General features: G+C 31.9%; 1 protein-coding gene across 8 annotated transcripts in view; it reads left to right on the forward strand.

The window, feature by feature from the left end:
• The window catches only part of LOC129907492 (uncharacterized), a 134,332-nt gene that overhangs the window by 108,965 nt on the left and 10,303 nt on the right, over positions 1-15,064 (forward strand). For all 8 annotated transcript variants that reach the window (XM_055983757.1, XM_055983755.1, XM_055983759.1 and 5 more), the window contains 8 exons: positions 1,658-1,725; positions 5,913-6,048; positions 10,296-10,367; positions 10,441-10,585; positions 10,642-10,697; positions 10,767-11,003; positions 11,061-12,377; positions 14,059-15,036. In XM_055983757.1, coding sequence (XP_055839732.1) covers positions 1,658-1,725; positions 5,913-6,048; positions 10,296-10,367; positions 10,441-10,585; positions 10,642-10,697; positions 10,767-11,003; positions 11,061-12,377; positions 14,059-15,036 — 3,009 coding nt within the window. The remainder of the gene's footprint in view (positions 1-1,657; positions 1,726-5,912; positions 6,049-10,295; positions 10,368-10,440; positions 10,586-10,641; positions 10,698-10,766; positions 11,004-11,060; positions 12,378-14,058; positions 15,037-15,064) is intronic.

The following is a 15,064-nucleotide window of genomic DNA, read 5'->3' on the forward strand; positions in this document are numbered from 1 at the left end:
TGGTCCCAACCAATTGGCAAAGTCGAATCAAACCGTTATTTTGTTTGTTTTGGATTCTTAAAATATACTAATTTTTCTCCTTCAATTAAAATCGGATTCAGGTATTTTTTGGACCTTTGAACCTTTCATCATGCCAGAATATTTTGTTATCGGATTTTTTAAATCAGCTATTAATTCTGATGGTTCCCGACATTTTAAGACCCCGATCCATCAAACCGACAGCATTAATTTCGTCAATTCGTTTCCGATAAAACATAAGCATGTCAGCCGCCGATTTATTCAAATAAAAATAAAAAAAATAACAAGAAGAAATATTTTTGAAAAATTCAAAATTATATTCACGGAATTTTTCCATTGAGAGCCCTTCTCCCGAACACATTTTTCTGCATAGAAAATAAATCAAGGAAACGGTTCTATGACAATTCAAAAATTATTATTTTTTTTTTTTTAATTTCAAAAATACGACGTGATATGCGTTAGTACATACATAGTACATACCTACAATATTTTTTAATAAAAATCACTATAAACATTTTTGTTTATGACTGTTCAATTTGATCTTTAAAAAAAAATCAAATTTCTCCTCTAAGGCTCTAAGGCATCTCAATTAACTCTTACACACCAAGTTTGAAGCAAATCGTTGAAATGTCTAGAGAACCACCTTGACTTAATTGAGGAAGTTTTAAATATGAGCATCAGATTTCAACATGGTACCTCTCTAACGGCTTAGGTTTATGAATATAACAAAAAAATCCTAAAATCTGAATCAGATTGTTCTCTATATAATTTGGATTGTTCTATACATACTTATTCCTTTCTAAATGTGGTGGCAAATTAAATTAAAACCTTTCGTTTATAACAAAGCAATCCTTAAAAGTCAACGTTTTATCTGACAATCGTTTCTTCAACACATATAAAATGTCCATCCTAAAGACACAATCTTCAATCCTATAATATTAATATTGCATGTTATAATGTTTGTGTCACTTGAAGAGACACAAAATGCAAATATAAAATAAAACGTGATGCCAACAATATTGCTCAATTGTGTGTCACACTCTGTCTCCTCTAGCTGACAGCAAGCCAAAATGAAGACGATAATTCCGCCCACTTCCATATCCACCTTTGGTGAAGCTTTCTCTTGTCTTCTCATACATATACATTCCTTCTATAGTTAGTCGTTCAGTTTTCAAACAAAAAGTTAGCCACATACAAAAAAAGAACAAGCAAAATTGAACTTGTCAACCCGTAGAAATACAAATAAGAAAACGGACTTGACTTTTTAACGTGTGGTATTCTGACAACCCCGCGTATATGTCCTTTTTTCCCCTAACCACCACCCCAAAAAGTAGGTGGAGACTTTCAAGTGAATTTGAATATTTCTCTCGCTGTGTGTGATGAAAATATAGTTTTCTGATAAAAATTGCATTCGAAAAGGAATAAAATCGTGGTCTTTGTCAAGCGACAGCGTCAACTATGAGTTTTTTTTAGATAGAGTGCCAACTTTTAAGTTGTCTTCAAAGCTATTGCACTTTTCTATCTACATACATTTGTGTTTTTGATATAATTTTGATATTTATTTTAATTTTTTTTATACAAATTTAAACTGACGTTGATAGACTTATATTTATAATCTATATTTATGTTTCATTTCTAGGAAATCGCAGCGATTCTTATCAGCTTTGACAAACACTCCGAATGGCAGTCGAAGGAAGTCAAAACAAGGTGAGTAATTTTTGAAAACGTGCTCTTTTGTGTGTAAATAAATAGATTTTGATATGTTATCTGAATTAATCTTGATAGGACTTTTGATTTGTGTATTGTTAAATCTTACTAGCTATGTGTTTTTAATCACGAAGTGTATTAATTTCGTAAAAACGTAAAAATTTTCGAGAGTGTTATATATCATCTCCTAATAAATTTAGGGTGCTGATTTCGAAAACAACATTAGTTTTTTTCTAGCAGCTCTAGTTCTTGAGTTATTCATACATGAAAAGGAATAGAAATGCATACAAATTTTTTTTTGTTAAATTTTTTTTTTATGTAAAAAATTTGTATTTGTATTTTTATTTTACTAACTGATCCAAAATACAATACATTCAAAATTAATTTTTCCAGCAAAACTTTAAAAACGCTTGTAATAATAAAATCTAAAAAAAAAATAGTATGAAATCACCCCAAAATGTGTAAAATGAAAATATCTAAAAAACTAGAGCTTCTAGAAAGCAACCAGTGTGATTTTTAAACTAAGCGAGCCCAAATGCAATAGGTTCGACAAAAAAATTTCTGGAAAATCTTAACAAACATTTAAAATAAGCTAACTTTAAAATAAGTACGAAATTACCCCCAAAATGTGGAAAACTTAAATATTTAAAAAAATAGAGCTCCTAGAAATAAATGAATGTGATTTTTAGGTTTACTGACCCTTTCTACATTTTTCTGGAAAATTCGAATAAACGCTCAAAATAACGAAAACTAAAAAATTAGTATTATTATTACCCAAATATGAAAAATTAAATATTTCAAAAACTAGAGCTGCTAGAAAGAAACCAATATGATTATTGAGCTTACTGAGCCCAAATCTATAAAATTAATATAAATATAAATCTTTCTGGGAAATTTTAAAAAGTTGAAAATTGTTGACCAGTGTTATCAATATGACAACATGCCACCTAAGACTTTAAAACTTAAAATATTCTGGAGCTATAAAGACTTTTTAAACTGGAACAGTTGCATTAAATTCTTACATGAATTGTTCAGATTCAGCCAGTCTCCATACCAGAAGCTCAGAACTCTTGTAAATTTGTATTGTGAAATCGTTTGATTCTAAGAAAATAAATTTTTAAAAGTAGCTTTTCAAACTACGGTGAATCTGGTGATTTATTACTGGGAGCGTTCACACATTTCTTCATTTACTTTTTAAGGTTAGATAAGTATTATAGTTCTACTTGCACTGCGATCTTGCGGGAGTTCTTCGATCTTACAGTTAAAACTCTATGTGGCTTGGTATCAAACAAATTTCAATTTTAATCTGCGTTAATAACGTTGGAGTAAATCGATGAAAAAATGAAATCAATGCATTTTCCATGAATCGTTCTTTCTTTCAAGACAACTAGGTATAGAAAAGCAAGATTGCTTTGAGACAAAGATTCTACTGACCACTGTGCTTCTTTGAAAGTCCTTTGTCGCTTAAATATTGAGACTTGTCTTAGTGCGTAGGTTTACTTTTAAGGACAATACTTTTAAATTTTTCGAGTCAGTAAGTGAATCGGTGATTGTTAAAACAACATAAGTGACAAATTTTTTGAAACCACTTTTATAACTGTTTTGCATTGCTTATGGGTAGAGCTAGCGTTGAGAGCAAAATCAACATGATTTGATGTTTGGATCATATAAAATTTCGAGGTTAAAATACGCATTTAGTGCTTAAACAACATATCTCTTCTGCCAATTTTGAAATTGAGTGTTTAAACACCTTAAGTACTTCATATTAATTTGTTTTTTTTACATTCAACGCTGGAAAAACGAAGTAAGTAAACTGTTGTTTCTTACAGTTTTTCGATGATTTAGTGTTAGTCAGTTGTTCGCGGTCATTTGAATGGAATTGCATCTTTCAAAATGTTCTTGTTGATAAATTAAATTGGTACTAAATAAAAAAAACAATATCTTAGGAAAAAGTTTTACTATGAATTTTTCTCTGCATTTGGATTAAGAATGTAAGATATTGCAATATTAGTATGGGTAATGCATATTGCAATGTGTGAAGGACATATTTAAGGACATTGTTAATTTTTATTTTGAATATAAAATATGATGCTCTGTTATTTTCCCTGAGCCATTAACTTCGACATTTTGTTCTAGAGTTTTCAAGCTATTAATACCAGCAAAGAATTGAAAATGCAAACTTAAAAAAAATTCGTAAATCTTGTCTTAAAGGCTTCTAGTTTGGGTTCTATTGGTTTGATATTCAAAATCAAGGTCACTTCACTTCAAATAAACATTAAAATTCAAAGAGACAATCAATAAAAAGTGTTAAATGCAAAAATGCATTTTATACAATTTTGAAGTACCTACGTCACAAGGATAAAATTTTTGCACAATGTAAGACTTAACTACCTCAAAAAATAACAAATTCATTGCTGGCCGTGGAACGTCCACTTTCGCCTATTTGTTTAATGTTCATGTTTTTTAATGTTTGTATTAATAAAATTGCTGAATTATGATGGTCTTTTATTCATTTCCATTAAATTTGCTAATACTTTGGATTTAAAATGAGTGTCAAAACAACATTATTTCCAAGTAATTTAGTGGTTTTGACTCCCAACAAAACGTTGGGTGTTCAAACAACATATACAAAATATTTATTTTTTGTTAAATCTTCTTTGATAAAGATATTTTTTTAAAACTTTTAGTTAGTTTCAACTCCCAACAAGGCCTCTAAACCGAATTTAAAGCTAAAATTGTCAATGCGGCCGCGTCGTCAAAAATACAGAGATTTTTGTCTCTCCTGAAAAAAAATAAAAATGTTACTTATGTTGTTTTAACAATCACCGATTCAAGTTAAAAAATGATGAGCAGTAAATGAGTGATGAACAAATTTTGTATTAATGATTTAGATAAGAGGAAAAATTCACTGAATCGCAAAAAATGGCCGGTGAGTTAGGTGAGTGTGGGAAAAAAGGGGAAAACTAATAATACAAAAACTATTTTTTTTTATTTTAATCCAAAACCAAAATAGTTTGATAGTTTTTGAAAATTTATACTTTTTTATGATATGATGATATGATATAAATAAGCTTTTAAAGCAAATAAATTAATATTTGGATTTTTTCAATCGAAAACAGTTGGTGAAAAATTTTTTTAGTTTTGAAAATTTCAATAAAATATTTTTTTGGTTGAAACGTTTTTTTTTTAATTTTTCAGTTACTGTGAAAAAATACTGTCAAAAACGGACACAACAGAAAAACAAATCATTTTTGTGATCAATATGTTTTGCGAAATTAAAAAATGCAAATCCTAAATTTGTTCTACCTTTTTCGATTAAAAAATAGACAATTTTTCGAAAATAAAAAAAAAATAAAAGCTTTCTAACATACATTTCCACTAAGTTTTATCAAAATCAAACTGTTTCTTATAAAGATTAAATACAAAAATTGCCCTTTTCCTCAAATGTTTTGAGGCTATTTAAAAAAAAAAAAAAACGATCGAAATAAATAAATTCGTCGTCAAAATTTTAGTTTCATGTGACGTTTTTGAAATACCTTATTATTAATAGGTAGAAAACGCGGTTTTTGAGAACTTTGACGTCAAATTGCATCACCGTTAAATTTGTTTTTAAAGCCTAGACAAAATGGTCCAAATTTTGAGAAATAAAGAAAATTCTTTCTGATGGTCTTACCTGATATTCAGATGTAAGAAGAATGTTCTGTCAGGTGTTTTATCACAGTATTATTTAATTCTTTTCGTAGGTAATCTTAAAAAGCAATAGAAGTTCTTGAAAACAATGCTGATATCTTGTGTTTCAGGACTATTTTTCCGAAAACGGAAATTCGGCCCTAAGCATACAGTAACGCCTGATTTCTTGACAAAGTTCTAAACTTTAAAACTTGGTTTTAGGATACTTTTCAGCCTTTTTTTTCAAGAAATCGGTTGAAATCAAAGTTTCTGACGAAATGACAGAAATAATGCAACTGTAGGTGAACTCGACTTGAAACAACCATAATTTTCTTGTTTTTATTTCAAAAAGGCCCGTTTCCTCTTTTGTTGTAGGTATTAAAAAAAAAGAAAGATAAAAAGTTACATCTTCTTTTAAGTTTGTTATTTTATTACGGATTTTCAAAATTTTAACAGTTATTTATTTTATTAATTTTCAAATAAATTTCTAAATCTATCTTTTAAAACAATTTTTTCAGACCAAAAAGCGGATCACTGCTCTTGTATTCAAGAAAAAAGGTTCGCTACCGAAGAGATGGTTATTGCTGGAAAAAAAGAAAAGACGGAAAGACTACCCGGGAAGATCACATGAAGCTGAAAGTTCAAGGAACCGAAGTAAGTTACATGTTTTCGTTTATTTTGTTTGTTTTTGTATTTTCAAATAAATAACAACTCAGTTTATTTTCTGTAAATGTGTTCTTCTTCTTCTTTACGATAAGACGTTGCCAAAATATTTCTTGAAACCAAACAAAATGTGTGACTAAACTTACGAAAAAAAAAAAACAATAATTACATTTGCAACCTTGTAATTCATTCAACTCAAAGTAAAAGGCGTTAAATAAAATTATAATTCACTAACTACTTACAATTGTAACACATTGTCAAAAGTTCAGCGGGATATCACGACTTTTTCGCTAGACAGACAGAGTAAACGAAAAAAATAGAAGAAAAAAAGCCTCATAAATCAATTTTTGAGCAATTTTTCACCCCTTTTCTAGTTTGCCATTCCGATGTGGCTCAACCCTCTTGTTGACTCTCCGCTCAGGAAGTACAAACCTCCCCCAATGTAAATAATTGCTACCTCCCAAGAAGACTATTGAGTGTTCGCGAAGCCAAAACATACGTTTCCTTCTCAAAATAAAAATAAAAACGAAAGAAAGAACAGAAAAAAAAAAAATATTTTTTTCCCTTTGGTAAGCTATAAGTGAAATAGGTACTTAGATTCTCGTCCTTATCTTGAAGACTCCCTTAACCCTACCCAACCGCTATACTCATTCATTTGTAAATGCAATTTCACGCCAAGATTTTTCCTTTTATTATTTCTTGTTATATTTTTTTTCCCCTTCTTTTTTTGATTTTTTTTTTTTACTGTGCTTGGCTTTTGTTTTGATTTCTTCTTATATCATCATCCGGTAGAGAATTTATGGTAGTTTGACGTCGCCGGAAGTCCTCCTGCCGCCATAACAACAGCGATAACTAATACCATCCTTGTGAAACCGATTAAAAAGTAAGAAGATAGAAAAAATAGATTGTACAGTTATGGATGTGTGCCTGCCTGCTTGCTTGCCTCTGCCTATGACCTGACTTCTTTTTCCTTCTCCTTGATGCCTATGTCGACAAATTTGGCATCAAGCCGAGTCAAATCTATATTAGGAACAAAAAAATATATAGAAACTCTTGTTTCCTTGGACCGTTATCGAACTGTTGGCTGTCATCCTTCGATTAATTGCATGAAATTAATTTTTTATTTTCACTTTTAGCTTTTTCTAGGTGTATCTATAAGTTAGAAATCAAAAGAATTGATCTATTTCCAATTTTTTTTTTTTTTTGTCAGTAGGTAGTTGTGTCGGATTTATATTTGAAATTAAGCAGAAGATGTTAAGAAATATTAAGGAAACTTAGAGCAAGGTTTTGGATTTATTTTTACCTGAAAAGTACTGAAACTTTTCTGTAAATAAAACAAGTAAAAAATGTAATATTTCATATAAATGACTCCTTTATAAAGGAATTTTGAAAATAAAAGCTGTGAATTTTTTAAATCGTTATTAGCCGAACCAATTTGTTAACTATTTGAATCTAAATTTAAAAAAAATTACTTAATATTATTCTGAACAGTGTCTATCAGCGAAATCGCTTTAATTGGAGAAAACGTTAATTTTAAAGTGATTTCATAATCGTCCTTTTTTCGTTCCCACCTATTATTGCTATTTTTTTAATTTCAAACTATACTTTTTTCAAAGATTTTCGTGTCCTGTTTCCAAATCAAAGTCAAAATTTCACTGGCACGTCACGTTTTTGAAATACATACATGAATATTAACAGGTCGAAAACGCGGTTTTTGGGGACTTTTGACTTCCAATAAATCACCGGCTTTTTTTTTGTAAAACAACTTATTCAATCTCAAAAACCGTATTTTATGGTCTAATATATATAAATGTATTTTTTTAATTAATTTTTTTCTCAAAAAAAAAAAAATAGAATTTTATGATATTTCGAAATCTTAATCTTAATGACCATTGATTTTTTGAGGCAAATCTCAATTTGTGAGTTATGACTTCTGATTTGGATTAAAAAAACAACATCCTTATAAATATAAATTTTGGATCAAACATAATTCCGTTGAAAAAAAAATATTTTTGAGACTATACATACACATAGCGCAAATATTGATGATTAAAGCTCAAAAACCAAACGTGAATATGTTATCAGTTTTGACTAAAATTCTCGCTTCCGACTAGGTTTTTATTTTAGTCGACCAGCGTAATATGTAAGAGTTTGCCAAAAAAAATTCTGCTAGTTTTTTTTTTTTACAGACTGTAGGTATACAATATCTTTTGTAATCCAAAAATTGGCGGACCGTTTAAAAAAAATTGCGTTAATGCATATAAAAGACTATTAAATTGGGACATATAAACTTAGAACTTTAAGTGTGAACGAACTTTAAAGTCAAAAACCAAATCGTCAAAGTCAAATAATTCAGCAAAAATATTGCTTTCATCATGTTGAAAGAACACTGAGTATTTCCAAATAATTGAATCTATTATTATTCAAGCTAATTCATAACGAAACCATTAATTCGTGCAAATATTTTACATAAAATGATTATGATGAGGTACTTGAAATATTAGGTATACCTGCATCTGTACCACATGTCATTTAATCAATAAAACTTAATACCTTTCCTAAATGAATGTAGAAAATAAACATTTCAGTTTTTGTCAAAACAAATGTTTTTTTTCAGTATTATATCAGTCTGATCTACAACCCCGCTCCAACAAAAAATTAAGTTTACAAATCGCCATCAACTAGTAAACGCAGAATCTTTTTTCTATCTCATTTCTTTTTTATTTTTTTTTTTTTCTAACAAACTATAGAGTTATAAATGTAACTTTTTTTTTTAAATGGCATGTTTTTAACCCTCTGTAGGCACACCTCTTTTTTACGAATTTGGTTAATACTTTTTCATGTCAGTAGAACTTTTTTCGGTCTCACTATTTTATAGAGAATCATATTTGAAATTGATGTAGAATTTTCCGAGGAATTCGAATATTGTATTCACAATTCCAAAAAATGTATTTTTACCCTTATAAAGACACTTTTTTGTCACCACTTTTTAATTTTGTCCTGCCAAATTCGCACCCGTGTGCCGACAGAGGGTTAACATTAAAAATTATGCTGCTGTTAACATAATTTCTATTTATTTAAATGCAAATATTATCCTCAAATATAAGAGATGGATTTCACATCCTTCTATAAACCTAACTTCATTACAATACACTTTGATCGAATAACGAAACATCTTAAACTCCGACACAGCAAAGTGGCTACAAATTCCACATTCAACTTAAGTCGGTTTATTCTTAGGAGTAGTTAGGCGATGTGTCTTATGTACCACTTACTCTGTTTATTGATATAAGCAGTACCCACGTAACTATGTATGTTCAAATCAAGATTCAATTTTACATCGGTTTCAAGAAAACAAAAATGTCGTTAATACTAAGCTTTCGGCATTCGACAAATCGGAAATGATTAATGAAGAAATTCCCTTTGAAGTTTTCAACCTAAAAGAATAGTTTTCACTCGATATAGTTTCTTCCTGTTCTTGTTTCTGAACATTACAAAAAAAGTAACACCCTCCATATTGTCTATGTATTCCTATTACACATTTACAACACCCACCCACATCCTATCAATCAAAACACGTATACCCCACTAATAATTATGATCTGTTGTTTTCACCTGTGGCTGTTTTTTCCAAAAGTCTTGCCGGTTAATAAAAACACAATAAAGCAATACAATAACAAAGTACTTACTTACTTCTATAAGAAAGACCAAAGAAAATGTTTTGTCATAAAACGAAACCTTCTGCTTCTATAACATCCAACATCGGTTGACATTCATTACATGATTCTTACACAATGACTCCGATGTGTTCAAAACAAGTCCATAAAAGTCATAAAATATCAAATTACTGTCAGGACACCATATCTTGAGGTGATAAATTTGACTTAATAAAAAAAAAATGATATACATAAGGAAACAGCAGACTTCACAAAAGTCCTGACCTCATACAATAACAAAAGAAAAAGAAAAAAAAAAAACACCCTCAAACAACCCTCCCACGATATTAGAAGAAGAAGAACCACAAACTGGTGTGTTTTTACACCAAGTCCATGTGTTTTGATGGATGGAATATGTCCTTGAGAATATGTTTTTTTTATTCTCGGGTTTCCGAAGCTTTATATAGAAGAAGACGACATAATGGATACCTTAGAAAATGATTATTATCTTTTTTTTTGTTGTTGCTTTATTTTTGTCATGACTTTTAAACTTTATTTCTTTCTTATTTTTTTGTCTCCTAGTGTATCTATGGATGTTATGTCCATTCCGCAATTCTGCCAACATTCCATCGCAGATGTTACTGGTTGCTACAGGTAAGAGATTCTTACAGTCTCACATTCTGGTTAATAACATTTTGTCTGGTATTAAATTTTTTTTTTTTTCAAGAATCCTGACATCGTGCTCGTTCACTACCTCAATGTTCCTTATCCAGATGATAATAAGATGGCTGTCATAGCACCAAGTCTAACACTTTGGGGTGATAAAAAAGAATGGACAAAAGAGGAATTGGTTAGTCAATTGAAACCAATGCGTAAGTTTATACTATCAAATCTTCCTTAGAACAGTTTTAAGACTTTTATTTTTCAGTTTCAACAGTATTCAGTGATGAAGATTCAGATTCTGGAAATGATATTGAAATATCGGTATGCCAAAACTTCAATTTGAATAAGAATAGTTGACTTGAATCCTTGTTTTGTACCTTTATTTTTTAGAATGCCGAAACTGTAGAATCAATAGTTAGTCAATTAATGGAAAAACAACGATTAGCGCGACAAGCTGCTTTAGTTAAACAACTTGAATGTGGTTGCCCTGATTCGACTTGTGCCGATGGCAAATCCTGTTCACATCCAATGAGACGAGTCGGCATTATGAAGTCACTCTCGGAGAAACGAAATGATGCATATAATCAAGTCACTAGTACGACGCCTAATGTCCTTATAGGAGCTAAGGTAAAAAATCCTTAAAAGTCTTAAAAAACTGCTTAACATTCTTTTTCTCTTTCAAAGCTCTATTCACGTTGGCCAGAACGAAAGAGTCGTCTTGAAATGGTTACCGCCGAATCAGTTGTAGAACATCATGAACGACAAAATGGAGAAATCAAATTCCAAGTGATACCACCTCACATGGAACAGCAACAACAACAACAACAACACCAGCAACAACAACAACATCAGCAATTTAACATTTCTCGCCACACACAAATGTTTGCCGGTCGTAATAATCTAATTGCTACCCCAACCCAAGGACCTGGCGGTGGTGTAAGTGGAAGTGGTAGTAACACTTCCAATGCTGGTAACTTCAATCAACAGAGCTTCGCCAATGCGTCTAATCAAAACAATCAAATGAATTTAAATCGCAATAACATGAATCAGATAATAATCAACCAACAACAACAGCAACAGCAGCAGCAGAGTCATCTGGTGGGGGGAGTAGTAGGTAGCAATATTATTACTACCACAAAAACAGTAACCACATTTACTGGTTCTGGTGCTAATGGTGGTACTGGAACTACTTCTACCACCCACAATAGTAGTCAAAATAATAATAACAACAACCAACAACAACAACAGCAGCAGCAATTATCGGTTATGTCGCCTCAGCAAATTAGTTTGCAAAACTCCAATGAACGAAATGAATTAAATAATAATAACTCTATAAATCCCAGTCAGGGTCACATACAACAGCTTCAACACCATCATCATCACCAACATCACTCCTCCCAGCAGCAGCAAGTACAGGCACAAAAACAACAAACCAATGATTTAAATATGTCGTTAGGAGGTAACCCATCCTCATCATCTCAAACTGAGCACCATTCATTTAAGCAACAGCACCAACAACAACACCACCAGCAGCACCAACAACAACATCATCTTCTTCGTGCCTCTTTGGCATCGACGACACCGTCAATCACAACCATTTCAGGGGTATCAGCAGCAGCAGCATCCACATCGACTCATTCAAATAAAAGTCAGCAACACCCCAATTCTCATACCCATCACCAACAACAACAACAACAGCAGCAGCAATTGGACCAGCAGCAACAGAGCCAACATCAACATTCCCATCATATTCACCATTCTTCCCAACAACAACAAACGTTAATTGAATGTAATGACATCAATCAGGGCCAGCAATCATCGAATCTAATTAGCAATACTTCGGATGACAATGGTAATAGAATGGGAAGTGATACTACTGGACCAGTCAATGTGGTTGCTGGCGGCGAGGTGGTGGGTAATAGTAGTGGTGGTAATGGTGTTGGTCAAGGGAGCCAACCAATGTCTACTGACCTAGGTGGATCTATGCTTAATTTGTCCCAGGTATGTGTTTGTTTTAGGCAAATGTAAAATTTTCAATTCAAAACTATTTGAGGTTTCAATTTTGGAATTTTATGGGATTTTAATGGCAGAGGGGCAGTGTGCAATCAGCGGAGGTTTTAGGGAGTTGTACTTGGGGATGAAAATGAGTTGGGTTATGAGATTTGAAAATTATGGCAGATTAAAAATAAAGATGCTTTTTTTTGTAGTCATAGAATTTTCTATAAGAAGGAACTAATATTTGTAAGTAGTCTTCTGTGGCTCTAGTTATTGTGTTTGCATCATTGATGTAGATGTAAAAAGTCATTCTTTTGAGTTACAATACTATTCTGTTCATTTCGTTGAGCAATCTTGCTTCATCGTATTCACTTATGGTAGTGTTGAGGTGAACCACGGTCCTTTGCAAAAATATTTTTAGTTACTTAAGTCAAGTTCATTGAAGGCCAATGGGCCTTAAGTAATAGACCCGAATTTAGCGAAGGCTTGATTTAAATAAAACATACATCCCACTTCCAAATAAAAATAAAGTGCTTTGATTTTAAAATCGAATTAGTTACAGCTGAACTGCCTCTAATATTGCCTAATGCTTCTATGTTTTATTACCATTAATTTTGTTAGTTAAAATCGAGATTTGCTAAATTCCCTTTCCAAATAAGAGCCATTGTTAACAAAGAAGTAGTTTTTCTCATTTAATGATATCAAAAATGATTAACCGCTCCTGAATAGGTCGGAAAAGGCCATATAAGATACTCAGTAAATATTGTGACTTCGAATCTTGATATTTGTACCGCTACCATCTCATCATGCGGGATAAAAATCAGCTATACGAGAACAGCTCTTATTTCTATTCTATTCGAGTGAATGTCTTAAATAAAAAGAGTTTAAATGGCGGTTAAAACTATATTAAAATAAATAATTTTTATTGAAAATTTCTAAAAACAACGCTTTTCCATAAAAAAAATCAGCGCTTTCGAGAAATCTTGGAGTTTCTTCAAACCAAGCTGAACTTAAGTGTCACGTCATAGATAGTTCAATATTTTCGAACTTTTACAAATTAGTGGACCTCATCTTATTGCTCATTGCTAGGTTACCAACCAACGACATTTAGTAGGGACTCAAACCAACTTCAACTTTCATTGAACTGTTTATAACTACAATTTGAATTTGAATTTTTAACCCTCTCGGTTATCAAGAACTTTGACAAACGTCTGCACTTTTTCGGCTTTAAATCTCTTTTCCTGAAATTAATAATTTCATCCTACATGGAAATACATTTCAACCGTTTCCAATAATTTCTTGTCTAACTCTGAGGTCCCCCAAGGCAGCCACTAATGTAAATTTTTTTTTCATCCTCCCTATAATAGCCCTAACTGAAATAATCATCATTATTTTCCTCATCACACTTTATTCTAGCAATACCAATTTCTTGGGCACATAGATTTTCAGTTTTCTTTGATTATTTCTCCTTACAAGGATCCCTTAATTTTACCTGCTATCGTTAGCATTCAATCAAGTAAATAAGATAAAAAACCGACTCTAAAGCTTCTTTCCCGTTCATCTTCCATTTCCCCTTCCAAAATTAAAATTGCATTGCATTTGTTTTGAATTTTTTACCCTCAAATAGATTTTGATCCTAATATTTATGTAAAAAATTGTTTCTAAAAACATTTTCTTTCATATACAGGATGCTGAACATTTATTAGATACCGAACTTGATGTCAGCGATACAAGCTTCCATGGATTGCAAGCAAATTGCGGTGACAATCCAGCAGCAAATACTGTGATTTCAGCCAATCAATCGCCATTGCAGCAACAGCAGCAACAAGACAAAAAAGAATTATCTCCGTCTGCATCGGAACGGACAGCCGCATCAGATGTCAGTGATTCGTTGGCATTTTTCAATGAAACTCTCGACTTATCCCAAGAGGACATCCAAAGGACATTAATTGCAAATATGCCATTTGGTGCTGGAAGCAGTGATGTTGTGGTCAATAACCACCATCATCATCATCATCATCACGATGATCGTGTTGGTTCAGATTTGAATCCTATGGATTTTATTGCGAACGTCTGTGACGTCACGAACGGTTCTAAACGCAGTTCAAGAATAGGTGGAGTTGGAGTTCATGATGATGTCGATGAAAATGAGGATGTATTTGTTAATTTAGATGCATTCGATATGTTGGTTGAATTTCCTGAATTGGAATTCGATGGGAAGCATGAATCTGAGTCGAGTTTATCATTCGATAGTAGTTTGTCGAGAGTCTTTTCGAATTCAAATCGAAGGATTCTGACAATAAGTGATTATAGCCCTGAATGGGCATATCCAGAGGGAGGAGTGAAAGTTCTAGTCACTGGGCCATGGAAAATGACCAGCACGTATACAGTTCTGTTCGATTCGGTACCAGTACCGACGATTTTAGTCCAGGAAGGTGTTCTCAGGTGCTTTTGTCCAGCTCATGAAGTCGGTTTGGCCACTCTCCAAGTGGCTAGTGATGGTTATGTCATTTCGAATTCGGTTATTTTCGAATATAAATCCAGTCCGAATCCTGAGGCCACTTTTGATGGCACTACCAATGATTGTCTTTACAAATTCACACTTTTGAATCGATTATCGTCTATTGACGAAAAGATGCAGATCAAAATGGAGCCAAAGGAATCGGTAAGTTATTGAGATAAAAAAAAAATTC

The sequence above is a fragment of the Episyrphus balteatus genome, chromosome 1 (assembly GCF_945859705.1).
Source record: "Episyrphus balteatus chromosome 1, idEpiBalt1.1, whole genome shotgun sequence".
Taxonomy (NCBI): Eukaryota; Metazoa; Arthropoda; class Insecta; order Diptera; family Syrphidae; genus Episyrphus; species Episyrphus balteatus.